Below are 14600 nucleotides of genomic sequence, written 5' to 3' on the forward strand. Positions count from 1 at the left end.
CAGCCTGGCAGGATTTTTGACCCCAAAGCCTTGCTCTGAGCCTGGGGAGAAGCCACGGCCAGCCTGGAACAGATCCCATTTCCCCACCCGCTTCGTGCAGTAAAATCTCCTTTTCCCAACACGGACTTTTGGGGTTGAGAGGAATGACTGATTTGTCTTCACAAACAAACTGTGGGACTGCTGGTGGATAAAACCAGCACTGAGAGATAAAAGAAACATTGGGAAGGATTCTATTGATTGATGAATGGAAAATGATATTTATGTCTACAAACAAATTGTAGGTTTGCTGATAAATGAAATTGGTTATTGAAAGATGAAAGAAACAATGGGAGGAAACCCTAAATTCCGTAAGAATTAAAAATTAAAAAGGAGGGTTATACATTAGAGGGGAATCTTTGGTATTAGGCATTCCGGGAAGTCTGGACCTCTCAAGTACCTCAGAAATGGGGAAAGAGAGAAGGGAAATTGGGATAAAAAGGTGTCTGCATCCTCCAAAAATTCGAGACGCCCCATGGCCTCTCCCTTTATTTGAATAAAGCAAAAGGACTCTTCTGTCTCCTTTTTGGACATAAATCTCTCATGTTTGTGGATTAATTCTCCTGACAGGATGATGAACGGGAACTCTCCCCCAGCCCGCGAGGTTCCTGGTGTGGGTGTAACACTTACAATATTCATGATGGCCAGGATGTACTGCTCGATGTCCCTGCGGCCGTGGTAGCCCACCATCATCTTGTCAGCCACCACCAGGGTCTCCACGTAGCGCTCGGTGCTCACCGACCTCTTCAGGGGCAGCTGGCCCCGCTGGCTGTGGTTGCCCGATGGCTTCAGGGGGGAGGGTTTCAGTGTCCTGAGCCACCAGTGCCTCCCCTTCCAGGGCTTCTCATCTGAGGAGGGAATGGGATGGCTGTGATGCCCTTGGGATGGTTGTGATGCTCTCGGGATGGTTGTGATGCCCCCAGGATGGTTGTGATGCCCTCAGGATGGCTGTGATGCCCCTGGGATGGCTGTGATGCCCCCAGGATGGTTGTGATGCCCCCAGGATGGCTGTGATGCCCCTGGGATGGCTGTGATGCCCCCAGGATGGTTGTGATGCTCTCGGGATGGTTGTGATGCTCTCGGGATGGTTGTGGTGCCCCTGGGATGGCTGTGGTGCCCTCGGGATGGCTGTGATGCCCTCAGGATGGTTGTGATGCCCTCGGGATGGTTGTGATACCCTCGGGATGGCTGTGATACCCCTGGGATGGCTGTGGTGCCCTCGGGATGGCTGTGATACCCCTGGGATGGTTGTGGTGCCCTCGGGATGGTTGTGATGCCTTCGGGATGGTTGTGATGCCTTCGGGATGGCTGTGATGCCCTCAGGATGGTTGTGGTGCCCCCGGGATGGTTGTGGTGCCCCCGGGATGGCTGTGATGCCCCAGGATGGTTGTGGTGCCCTGGGATGGTTGTGGTGCCCTGGGATGGTTGTGGTGCCCCCGGGATGGTTGTGATGCCTTTGGGATGGCTGTGATACCCCTGGGATGGCTGTGGTGCCCTCGGGATGGCTGTGATGCCCTCAGGCTCACAGGGGTGAGGGGAGGGTTTGGGGCCATGGAGGAGCTCTGGAGCTGCACCAGGGGAAGTTTGGGCAGGATGTCAGAAAAGAGTTCTTCACCGAAAGAGTCATTGGGCAATGGAGTTGTCTGCTCAGGGAGGTGGTGGAGTCACTGACTCTGGAGGGGTTTAAAAAAGCCTGGAGGTGGCACTCAGTGCCAGGGTTTAGCTGCTGGGGACGTGTTGGGTCCCAGGTTGGACTGGATGATCCTGAAGGTCTTTTCCAACCTCGTTCATTCTATGATTCTGTGATTCCGTGATTTGTGCACCATGGGTGGACCCAGAAAATGTCCCAAAGGCAGTCCTGGGCTGTCCCCAGGCTCCTGCCAGCCCTGCTGGCATCTCCCCTGCCCTCCTGGCTCCTCCTGTCCCCTGCTGCCCAGCAGATCTGTGCCCAGCCCACCACAGCCCCAAACCCCTCCAGGCTGTGCAGCCCTGCCCTCACCTCCGGCCCAGGGTGGGCTCAGAGGCTGCACAGCCATAACCTGAAAATGCAGCCCTTGCAGACCCTTTCCTCCTTTCTTTTCCTGCCAGGACCTGGATTTAGGGCTTGGCTTTTTCACCCCAGGAAGGGCTGCAGTCTCTGCAGCAGCAGCAGCTTTGTGGGACTTTGCTGCAAGTGCTGCTGAGCCGAGCCTGGGGATGTCACCAGCAGAGCCATCAGCTCCAAATTGCCCTTCTGGAGACCACCAGAGGACAGGGGAGGTCCTGGGAGACTCCAGCCCTGCCAGCAGATCCAGCTGGATCCTTTCCCCTGCTCTGAGGTTCATCACTCCCAGTGAGGCTGGGAACATGGGCAGACCTCAGGCAGCCACAAGCCCTCCCAGCTCCAGCTCCTGCAGGGATCCGGGGGAGCTCCTGGGGGTGTTCAGGGCCCAGGAGTGCTGGGCAGGGCAGGGCAGGACACGTCCAGCCAGCGGGGTGAGGGGAGGGGGTGGCCTTGCTGGAGCTGTTGTGCTGTGGTTGTTCTAAACTTTGGCTCCCCCTGCACATCTCTGCTTTCCAAGAAGCAATTAGGAGAGGGCTAAATTATTTCTGGAAGCTGGGGAATGTGGCAAAGAGTCAGCAGGAGGGGAGTCTGCGTCCAGCGTGGCTTTGGGAGCCAGGATGGGCAGGGGGCAGGGAAGCACAGGGTGGCCCCAGAGGTTCTGGTGGCTCTGGGGACACTCAGAGAAGGTGACAGTGCCTTCCAGCAGTGACTCTTCATCTGGCCGAGTGTCACTGCTGGGGCAGTGGATGGACACCCTGAAGTAACACCCAAACAGGAGCAGTCAGGGCCAGCCCTGCTCCGTTCCCACCAACTGATCCAGGAAAAGCCCTTGTGCAGGGAGGGCATCTCCCCTCAGCCCTACAGAGCCTCTGTGAACTGAGGGAGGGGCATCCTCCGGGCCTGCAACATTTTGGGTAGATGGTGAAGCTCTGCCTGTTCACAAGGGACTCCAGCCAGGCTCTGGGACAGACTGGTGGGAAGGGCAAGGACCAGGAGGTCCATGGGGAGAGACCAGGGCAGAGGTTTGTGGGTTCTTTAGGAGGTCAAAGCCCTGTAGGTGCAGAAATGGGACTGATGTGCTGTCACCATTGTCCCTAAACATCCCCCAGAGCCCCCTGTGATGGGCCAGGGCCCACATTCCCCCCCCCCCAAGGGCTTTTTCCACCTGGTCCCCATCAGCAGCAGAGTTGTCCCAACAGGGACACAAAGCCCAAAGCCAAGGCTGTGCTGAGCACACGTGAGCTGCGATTTCCCAATCCTCTGCAAATTGGCCAAATCCGGGAGGATTCTTCTGAAGAAAAACAAGAGGTGTTTTTTTTTTTCCTCTCCTATTCCATGCTCTATTTACAAATTTTCAAGCCCTGCTGCGAGGAGGAGAGGACGGGAGCTTCCCAAAGCCCAGGCCACCAGAAACGGGTGAAAGCGAGCACAAGAAAATCTCAAATGCAGGAGATAAATTTGGTTCTTTGCCACGTGGAGCAGAGCGGGCCTGTTCTGCCAGGATTTTCCCAGCGGGTTTTGGGCTGGATTTGAGGAGGAGGTGGTGGGGGGCACCTACCCAGCACTCCACAGGCTGCATCCATGTGAGGGTACTGCAGGGGACGAGCGCTTGTACACCACGTGGGGGCTGCCCTTGCCCTCTCCCCCCATGCTGACGTTGGCTCCAGGGCTCAGGGGCTCGATGAAATATTCCTCCTCATCTGCCACGATCACCCCGTGCTGCAGGAGGGAACAGAGGGTGGGGAAGAGGTTTTACAGCCACTTCTGGGAGCCAGAGAGAAGTTTGATCAGAGGATCCATGTTTACCCCTGGAAGAATTCCCTACCAAGGTTGTTGACACAGAAATCAAGAAAGAAAGAAGGAGAAATAAGAGAAACCTGCAACTCTTCCAATAAACATTTTGTTTGTCTGTCCTGACCAATGAGTAAAGTGTAAACTTATGAGCTTTGTAAAAATGTATAAAAAGCATGCATGCTAGAATAAAACCAGTTTGAAGGCTTCTGAAAATGGAGTGTGTTGCTTTGTATTGTCTCCATCTCAACTATGACAAGAGGGGAGGCAATAACAGAGGTGCACAGAGAACTCAGGGACAGCCTGGTGACTTCTCATGGTGAAGTTTTTGCTGATTAAACCTGAATTTCTGGGGACTGACAAAAGCTGAGGAGGAATCCTGCACAAACACTGAACTAAGGAAGCCACAGAGCAGAGCAAAGCCAGCCAGATGGTGGTGGATGCCTTGAGACATCTGTGTTCACTAAAGTCCTCTGGAAATCACAGCCTTGCCTTGCTGAGTTATGAATGAGTTGTTTCCTATTCCACCCACTCGGTCTCAGTGGGATCCCTGTGGGATCCCAAGAACCCCTTCAAACACAGCAGCACTCAGGTCTGAGCTCAGCCTCCCCAAAAAACCAAAAAGCAGCTCAGGATTATCCCCAGCAGCTGGGAACTCAGAGCTGCAGAGAGGGGTAAATGCCCAGAGGCTTTGGGAAACACCCCAAGTGTTTAAAATCTGAAGGCTGATTTAGCAGAGGGCACCAGCAGAGCCAAACCCCTTCTCTGGAGCCTGGATGGGGCATCCCAGCCCCTTGCACACCTCAGACTGGCCACTTCAGTGAGATCATCTCGGGTTTGCTCCCTGGTTTGCTTTAGTTTTTTATTCTTTGCCTGCCTCAGTCTCAGCTGTGTCACTGTGAGGCAGCGACAGCCAGGAGGAGCAGATCCCCACGGGGTCATCACCAAACCCTCCAGGTACTTGCAGGGTCCCTCCTCTCCACCCTCACAGCAACATTCCCCCCACCTGAAAGGTCTGGGCAGCACCAAGAGTTTCTGGGAGCCCAACACCAGCTCCATCCCAACTCCTGGCACTGAGTTTCTCCAAGGAATGTGGTGTCCCATCAGCTGAACTCCACCAGCAAGCAACTGAGGCACAGCAACGTGCCTGACATGGCTCAAACGTGATCCCAAAAGTCCAGCACAGCTCTGGGCACAGACACACCCCTGCCCTGCCACCAGCGGTGTCCTTGGGATGTGACAGCGCTTGTCCAGCTCCCTCTGTGCCCCGGGGACAGGAGCCCTGCTCTGCCAGGGTGGGGAGCAGGGAATTCTGCCCCTGTGAAACCCTATGGAGGTGTCCCCGGAGCAGCTCCTGTGCCGGCTGCGGGTGGGGAGAGCCTCTCCGGGGACTGTCGCTCCCGGCCGGGGCTGTCCCCGTCCCCTCCCCGGCAGAGCTCAATGGGGCAGTGTGTGAGCAGTCCCCGAGTGCCGGGGGATTTCCTCCTGCCCCGGGCTCTGCTGCTCTTGGCTCGGCTCCACCTTTTCAAACACAAGCGAGGTACTGTGAGGTTCCCGTGGCCAGGCTCCGGCGGGGAGCCCGGCAGAGCCAGCTGGAAAGGCTTTGTGGGATGGGGGGAAGGAGGTCACCCCCGGCCCGGGGGCAGAGCGAGTCCTGCCCCGAATCCATCCCGCTGCCACAGGGATGTTCTCACTCCAGCCTCTGCAGAGGCTCCCACGCCCGCCTGGCACCTTCCAGCAGCGAGGCTGGGATGTCACAGGAGTCTGAGAACTGTCCCATCGCTGACCCCAAGGACTGAGCTCTGAGGGGCAGGCGCTGGACGTGACACAGGGCTGGTAGAGGGGGTGGTGAGAGGTCCTGAGAGAGCTCTGTGGTTTGTGGGGGAGCTGGACTGGATATCCTGTGTGTGATTCACACAGGTCAGCTGCAGAGCGAGGAGGGTTTGCACTGTCAGCTCATACCACACTTGGCAAAGGCACAGCCATGGCCTGCAGCCAGAGCTGTGTGACAGAGGGGCCAGCTGGGTCCGTCCTCCCCAGCTGGGTCCATCCTCCCTCATCTGAGTCTATTCCTCCTCATCTGGGTCCATCCTCCCCATCTGGGTCCATCCTCCACATCTGGGTCCATCCTTCCTCACCTGAGTCTATTCCTCCTCATCTGGGTCCATCCTCCCCAGCTGGATCCACCCTCCCCATCTGGGTCCATCCTCCTCGTCTGTGTCCATCCTCCTCCTCACCTCCTCATCTGTCCTGTGAGGCAGTGACAGCCAGGAGGAGCAGATCCCCACGGGGTCATCACCAAACCCTCCAGGTACTTGCAGGGTCCCTCCTCTCCACCCTCACAGCAACATTCCCCCCACCTAAAAGGTCTGGGCAGCACCAAAATTTTCTGGGAGCCCAACACCAGCTCCATCCCAACTCCTGGCACTGAGTTTCTCCAAGGAATGTGGTGTCCACATCAAGGAATGTGGTGCCTCCTGTTCGTGCTGGGCTCAGGGGTCTCCCCTGGAGCTGCCCCTGGATCCGCCCCTGGATCCCTGGGAATGTCCCAGGCCAGGCTGGAAAGAGCTTGGAGCACCCTGGGACAGTGGGAAGTGTCCCTGCCCATGGCAGGGGGTGGGATGAGATGAATTTTAAGGTCCATCCCAACCCAAACCATTCTGGGATTCTCCGATGAAGATTTGGCCTTTTGGCTGTTCCTCTGGCACAAGAGGGAAATAATGGCACTTCTCTGCTCATTGTTTTATCCTGGCTGTGTTTTTTTGGTGGTGGGACATGATGGATCTTCAGGATCTCCTGCAGCCCAAGGGATGAAACACAGGGAATCCAGCTCATGGCCAGGCTGGGGCAAAGCTGCCTGGGCTGCTCCTTGAAGGCTTCCAGCTCCTTGGCCTTTCTGGCTGCTGAAAATGTGGAATATTATTGAAAATGTCACCCTTTGCTTCCAACCAAGCCACGTGGTGGGACTGGGGCTGTCCTGTGCAGGGCCAGGATGGACTTTGATATCCTTGTGGGTGATTTCCAGCTCAGGATGTTCTGTGATTCTGTGACTCTGGGAGCTGGGTGACTTTCCCCAGGCTGAGCCTGCAGCCCAGCAGGACGTGGGAGATGTGTGGGGTGAGCCCTGCTCCCTGCCTACCCTTGGGCCAGGCTGACAGTGCCTGTGGCTGGGAAGAGGAGTCACTGGGACAGTGTCCAGATGTTGGGAAACAGAATCAATAGGAGCATGTCCAGGTGTTGGGAGGAGGAGTCAACGGGAGCATGTCCAGATATTGGCATCCAAATCTAAGGTGCTGTAAGGTGAGAGCTGTGCTGGGGGCGTTCAAAACCAAAGTGGTTCCAAACCAAACCTTGCAGGCGCGGGAATTCCTGAGGGATGTGGGATTTGGGGGGCAGGAGGATGGCCTGGAGCTTGTTTCTGTGTTCACAGTCATCCCTTTCCCTCCTCCTCGTGCTCAGCTCACCCCATAACCAGCTCAGGTCCCAGTTTGTGCCCAGTCTCCACCGCAGCTCCCCAGTGCCCGTGCAGCATCACTGTGCAAAGGTGGGGCAGTGCAGTGCCCCCTCAGCAGGAACCTGCACCTGGGGCCCTCTCCTGTCCCTTCCAGGATGGGTGATGCCCTTCTGGAGGGGAGCCTGCTGGGGATGAGGGATGCCACGAGTGGATCGGCGGTTCCTGGTCACCCAGAGCACTGCAAAACACCTCCCATGGCAAGTCCAGCCCCAGCTAAAAACATTCCAGACTCCTCTTGCCCCAGTTCAGCTAAAGACATTCCAGGCTCCTCTTGCCCCAGTCCCCAGCCCCACTGTCCTCACTGACCCTGAAGCCTTCCTCCCCCATCCTCGCTGCGTCCATAACTCTGGAGGGCAGAAGGACAGAGTTCAGGCAGAGGAGAGCTTGTTGGATGACCCTCTGTCCCTCTCTGTGCCTGGCTGCATTCTCCTCCAGACAGCCCTTGGTGCCTCTCCAGAGCTAAACACAGCCTGGGGATGGAATTCTCCCCGTTCCAAGGGCTGCTGGGCCAGTGCTTGCCCCGGCCTTGCTGCCCTGAGGAGTGGGAAGGCAGGGGGATGCCACATTCCTCCAGAGCCAGCGGCACCCAGCTCAGCCTTTGTGAGCACCACGAAATTCCCTGGGACTGGAGCAGAGCTCCCGTGTCCAAACAAAGGGCTCGGGAAGCAGGAGTTCGTGCAGCTCAGGAGTTTGTGCAGCTCGGGCTGTTGGCTGTGAGCTGGAAACCTTAGACTCTGCGATATAATGAGTCAGATTCTCATTTCTGTTAATAACCCACAGCACTGTTCTGGCAGGGTCACCCAGCAATAAATCAAACGGGAATTCATTCCCCTTTGGAAGCTCTTCCACACTGCCAGAACGCTGCAGGGAGGTGGGGCTGGAGCAGAAATATGAACCTGGCCTAGAGAGGCTTTTTCTACCCCTCCAAGGGAGCCATCAGCCTTGGGATCCACTCACAGGGTATGTTTGCTCCATCCCTCCATCTGGCAGCTCAGGAAATGTGCTGTGCGAGCCAGAAATATCAGAAAATCACAGAAAAATAGGGATGGAAGCCCTCAGTCTATTCCCAAGGCTGGGAGAGCTAATGAATCATACCTGAAGGGTTTTTGAGAGGCTTTTGTCTGGCCCGTTCCTAAAGATCTTCCAAGATCTTGCTCTCTCCAAGCAATCTAGTCCAGAGCTCAGCTGTTCTTACACTGATGTCCACCACTAAGATTCCTTGCTGATATTTAGGACTGGGATGTTTAATTTGAGCTGTCAGGACTCAGAAAATCAACCATTCCCCCCCTCCTTCCTGCAGCCTTGCTGGTTTTGAGGAAATGCCACCTTGCCCTCTTCTTGATGTTCTATTTTTCATATTGAAGAACTGATTATTTCAGGGTTTTTTTTTCCCTCAAAGCAGCATTTTTTATCTCCTGAAACATGGACAGAAGCACCTGGGATCCCCAGGAGCGCATCTGCAGCTGGAAGGATCTGGGTGCACTTGTGGCTCTGTGAAATCCCTGCCCTCCCTCACTTCTTCCTCACCAGCTCAGCAAAACATTCTTTGCTGTTGCTGTTGGAAAAACCTGGTAAAGGCCATGTCTGGGTATTCCCAGAGAGCCAGGATTATCCCATTCCAACCAAAATCAACGGAAAAATGCCCAGAAACTGGACTGGAAGTGACACAGAGATCAAGAACCCCCATGGATGTGATGAGGGAAGTCTGCATCTCCACCGATCACTATGCTAATATAGAATATTAAATATAAAATATATTAAATATAATCTCTCTCTCTCTAAGTATTGTATATATATATAATACAAAAAAAATTATATGTATTTTATAGATATAAAATATATGATATTTTATGTACTATATTGTATTAATAGATAATTTATATAAAAATATATCTATATTCTATCAATATATTAACATTATATATAATATAATATTTTATACATATATTTTGTATATTATAGAGAAATATTATGTATAATATTCTATACATATAAAATATTATATATAGTATATATAAATATTATAGAATATATAAATATATAAGTATAGTATGATATAATTCATAATATATAATATATATATGTGTTGTATTAAAAATATAATTTATAAAATGTATAATATAGTAAATATATGTACAATAATAATAAAATATCATATATATTTATATATAAAAGTGGGGTTTTAAAAAATATATGAGATATAAAGCTTGCCACCAAGCCCAAGCTTTTCCCGCCACATGGATCCGCCTGCTGGAGGACCAGAGCAGTTGGCGCTGCCCCCGTGGAGCCAAGCCAGACTCACCAGCCCGTTGCAGTTGCTGATGGCCACCTTGGAGCTGAGGTACTGGTCCTGCAGGTGGCCGGCGTAGTGGCAGTCCTCGTGGAAGTCGTGCTGCCAGTCCATGCCATCCCGCTTCCAGTACTCCACGGTGAAGTGCTCGGCCAGCAGGTTGGAGTGCAGGGTGAGGTTGAGCAGGAACTGGGTGTGGTGGGCAGAGACTTTGTAGAAGACCTGCTGCTCCGAGGGCTCGTAGGGCAGCGAGCGCCGCGGCCGCGGCTTCAGCTGCCGGCGCATGTCGAAGGTGAGGAAATCGCCGTTCTGGTCCACTTGGATGGGGAAGGCGATCTCATAGTGATCCAAGCTGGAGAGGAATTCCTCTGGGGAGGGAAGGACACGCATGGGAATGGCAGCCTGTCCTGGATTGCCAAGCAAATTATGTTCTATTTGTCATCTGTGTGGAGTTGGCTTCTGTTAATTGGGCAGCTTTCCTTATCTCTTCCACAGCCACTCCTCCCTCCGGGGAGACATCTGCTGATAAGAGGCCATTGAATGCATGGCTGATAAGAACTGCAGCATCCCACTGGGAGATGTGAGCCCAGAGGGAGGAGCCAAGCATTCCTGCCTGGATATAATCTGAGATTCTGGAACAGCAGCACAGCTTCTGCACTGGATTCCCAGAGGAACAGCAGCTGCCTCTTCCACTGGATCTTCAGAGGAAGACTTCACCCTTTCTACAGGATCCCTGCTCCAGCAGAACCACCCCTGGCACTGCAGGAGGGCTGCAGCCACAATTCCAATGGCACTGCTGCCAGCACCCTGACCCACAGGGTGTCAGGCTGTGTTCTGGCTCTGTCAATGTTGTTTTCGTTTACTGCATTGTTTATTTTATCTTTTTCTTTTCTTCCCCATTAAAGAACTGTTATTCCTGCTCTCATGTTTTTTCCTGAGAGCCGCCTTAATTTAAAATTTGTAGCAATTCAGAGGGAGGGGGTTTACATTTCCCATTTCAGGGGAGGCTCCTGCCTGCCTTAGCAGACACCTGGGTTTTCAAACCAAGACACAGCCTGCAAAGGGAGCTGGACACCCAGCAATGCCAGCCTCAGCACAGTGCAGGTGGAGGGTCGTGGTCCTGCCACGGCATTCCAAAAATTGGTATCCCAAGGCTCTGCCCTGCCTGCAGGATCCTGGGAAATTCCCCAATGCTGCAGCCTGCAGAGCCTTGGGACAGCAGCTTTTGGAATGCAGCTTTTTCCTCTGCACGTGATGGAGAGGAAGAGCCTGGCCCAAAGGGGCCTTCAGGACACCCCGATTGTGGCTCTGGACCTGGACTATCCAAATCCTTTCATCTCCACCGGGCAGAGGGAATCCCAGTTTTGCAGAGTCCAGCTCTGAGCTTTGGAGGGTTATTTAAACCTGGATCCTTCCAGGAACAGATCCAGCAATGAGGTCTCTTCAGAAGGAGGCAGAAGGAGCCTTGGGGTGACAATGGCTCAGGGGAAAATCTTATTTAATTTTTTCCCTGTGAGTTCCTGAGGACATCTGCAGCTGCCACAGGGAGCTGCTGGCTCTGAGAACACAAAACAACACTCAGAGCTGCAGGGGCACAGAGTCCTTGAAATGCCAATCTTAGCAACAAAATAGAGAGGGCAACCAGAATTCCACCAGTGGTGCTGAAAATGAGCAGGAGGAGAAGTCAGACCTCCCAATTCCCCAGCCAGGTCTCTGTCTGTGACCCCACCCTGCCTTCCCAGCTCCCTGGATTGGTTTTTATCACCTCAGCCTGGCTTAGCAGCTCCTCTTGGGGTTCTTGAGCTGAGCCTGTGTGGTGCCACCCAGGCTGTGCTGTGACAAGGGCACTGTCCCCAGCCCCTCCACCTGTGCTGGCACAGCAACTCAGCTCTGCAGGCTGCCAAACAAACAGGCACCCTGCAACCTCAGCAGAAACTCCTCCTTTTCAAAGGAAAATGTGCCAGGGACTGCCAGATTAGATCTGAGCAGAGATCTGGTGTTGGAGCCCTGGCTGCTGAGAGTTCAGACTTTCTGTGCTGACAGGCACTGACCCCCAAGAGAACACTGCATTGACCTGGGGCCGTGGAGAAGCTTCCAAAATGGAATGACAGAACTGGGATTGGGGGTGTGGAGTGTGAATAGAAGTGTGTAACATCACAGGGTGGGAAACTTAGAGTTGAAAGTTTTAGAAAAAAGTAATATATATAAGGCAAGGTGGAGATTTTAGGGTGGAGGCTGGTCCTTCTTCTTCACCTTCTTCTCCATGGGTTTGGGTGGTTTTGTGTAATTGGATTAAAAAGTCCACATTGTGGGGCACAGGTCATTGGTTATTGGGTTAAAAATAAAAACAATTTAGGTGTCATTTCTTAATTGGACAATTGATCCTTGAAAGGCCTTGAAGAGAGAGAGAGAGAGATGGGACTCCATTTTTAGTTTGTTAGAGTGAAGTGCTGCAGAACTCAGGGTTTGTGAGACAGTGACAGAGATAAGAACAGATAAACATCTGAGTCTGAACAAGAAATACTGTCTTGAGTGCTTTCAATCCTGACCCTGACAGAGGCAGAAAAGAAGCAAAGGAACTGACAATCTGGCTCTGTCTGACAGCCCTCAGGCCCAGAGGCTTGGGCTGAAATGGGAAATATCTGTGTGCTGGACCAGGACAGCTCCTCCTCATTGAGTGTCCCCCTGAACCCCTGGAGGGTTTGAGCCTCCTGAGCCCTCATGGGAGGAGATTTTCCCTCTGTTCCCTCTGGAAAAGTCTTCCTGTGCTTTCTGCATCCTACGTGTTGTTGTTTCCTAGGCAAGCAGGAGGGGCCTGGCTGCTCCAGGGTGGCTGAATTTTGCCAGCCCCCACCTTCAGAGCCTTCACAGCCATCAGAAACTCAGCCAGCTCCAAACTGCACTCTCACCACAGGGCAGCACTGGAAAGTTTCCTTTTCCTCTGTTTTCCAGTGTGGGAGCCTGACAGAGCAGTTTCCTTGGCCACCAGGAATGGGACAGCCCTCCCACCCTCTGGGATTAGGGCTGAGCTCCCATCTTTCCCGACCATAAACACTCCTGGCACCTCTGCCTCGCCAGAATTAATTATTAGGGTTTTAACTTCCCATGCTCCAGCTTTTCCTCCATCCCAGCACCTCCCTGTGATGGGGCTGGGCAAACAAGGGTGACTTTTTGCACTCAGAAATGACTTCAGGCTTGGAAAAATTTGCTCTCGGAAGTGTTTTGTTTTCCTTTTTTCCTCTTTGCAGTCAACGTGGGCTTGGAAAAGAGTGAATCAGAGGGTGGTTTGTGCTTGCTGTGGCTACAGAGCACCTGGGATTTGGGGCTGGAGGCTCTGATCCTGACCTGAAAGGCATTTCCAGGAGGAAAAACGTGTCCAGAGCTGAGGGTGAGGTGGCATGTGAGAGGCTGGTAGTGCTGTGGGGCTGGACACTGCATCTCCTCAGGGATGTCACTCTGGACACAACCAAAACCACTACACCATCCCATCCCATCCCGTCCGATGCCGTTCCTACCTTGTGACTGGAAGGGGAAGCCGGGGAAGGTGCCCCCGGCCAGGCCGAGGGTGACGGTCCAGGTGAGGAGCCTCCAAGCTGTGGCCATGGTCAGCGCCGCTCGTGTCGGAGCAGGGAGATCTGTGCCGGCTGGGAGGGCGCTGTCCCCACATGTCTCTCCCTCGGCCACCCGTTATGTCCAGAGAGGAGTCCCGGGTCCCTCCGCAGGCATCCTCGGCCGCTCCGTGCTCTCCCGAGGCCGGCGGGGGTGGGCAGCACCGGGCCAGCGCCGCGGGCTCAGCACGGGCTCGTCCCCAGCTCCGGCATCGCCCCTGCGGGGGAGACGGGCATGAGCCAAGGGATGGAGGAGAAGGGCTCGAGGCGAGCAGGGGAATGATCAAAGCGGGGTCCTGGAGAAGGCAGGAGTGGGATGGAAGGAGAGGAAAAGAGGAGAAAAGGATGGGGAGGGTTTGAAGGTGGATTAACCCCATCGGCTCCTGCTCTGCACTGCACTCCCGGGGCTTCTCCCAGCTGGTACCTGCGGAAAGGAGCTCAGGATCAATGGGAATCCTTTATCCTGTGGCAGCACCCTCGGGGAAGAGCAGCCCCAAGAGTGGCCTGGGTCACCTGATCCCTTAAAGAGAGCCGGAAATAACAGCACTGGCAGAGGGGTGGTGAGCAGCAACCCAGAAATCCTCTCTGGGGTTTCAAACACACTTTAAGGACTGTCACCGCACCGAGGGAAGAGCACTTGCTCTCAAAGTGTACTGGCTGAACCTAAAAAAGTGATGGAAAACAAAGAACCCATTCAGGGAACTCAAGCTCAACCCCATCCACAAATGGATCCCGAGATTCCAATCGCATTTGTTCTTTAAAACGCTCTGCTAATTGCTCCGGTGAAAGATTCCTGGCTCGCAGAGAATTTCCACTCGGTCTGAGGCGATTACATCAAACCCGAATCGTGCTGGGGACTTGCACAAAGCCTGTGGGGTTTTCTTCTTGCCCACCCACTGCATGAGTATGGGATGAGTGCAGCCCATCCCAGAGAATCCCAAACATCCCAGCGGTGACGCTGCAGGGCAGCCCAGCAGCCAAACCCAAACCTCCCTGCAGGGGTGGCAGATCCCACGGGCTGGAGCAGGGCTGGGAAAGGCAGAATGAGCTCCCGGGAAAGGAGGGATGAACGCCTGGGAAAGGCAGGATGAGCTCCCGGGATGAGCTCCCCGAGAATGGCAGGATGAGGTCCCTGGGAAAGGCGGGATGAACTCCCGGGAACGGCGGGATGAGCTCCCCGGAAAGGCAGGATGAGCTCCCGGGAAAGGAAGGATGAACTCCCCGGGAAAGGAAGGATGAGCTCCCGGGAAAAGGAGGGATGAGCTCCCGGGATGAGCTCCCCGGGAATGGCAGGATGAGGTCCCCGGGAAAGGCGGG

At 54.1% G+C, this 14600-nt stretch overlaps 1 protein-coding gene across 1 annotated transcript in view; it reads right to left on the reverse strand.

Moving 5' to 3' along the window:
* Window positions 1–14071, reverse strand: part of ADAMTS10 (ADAM metallopeptidase with thrombospondin type 1 motif 10) — a 48598-nt gene extending 34527 nt beyond the window's left edge. The window contains 6 exon segments of the mRNA XM_038163471.1: window positions 667–884; window positions 3639–3678; window positions 3680–3799; window positions 9688–10043; window positions 13191–13501; window positions 13708–14071. Coding sequence (XP_038019399.1) covers window positions 667–884; window positions 3639–3678; window positions 3680–3799; window positions 9688–10043; window positions 13191–13278 — 822 coding nt within the window. The 5' untranslated portion in view covers window positions 13279–13501; window positions 13708–14071.
* Between the last annotated feature and the right edge of the window lie 529 nt (window positions 14072–14600).

The sequence above is a fragment of the Motacilla alba genome, chromosome 28, assembly GCF_015832195.1.
Source record: "Motacilla alba alba isolate MOTALB_02 chromosome 28, Motacilla_alba_V1.0_pri, whole genome shotgun sequence".
Classification (NCBI taxonomy): Eukaryota; Metazoa; Chordata; class Aves; order Passeriformes; family Motacillidae; genus Motacilla; species Motacilla alba.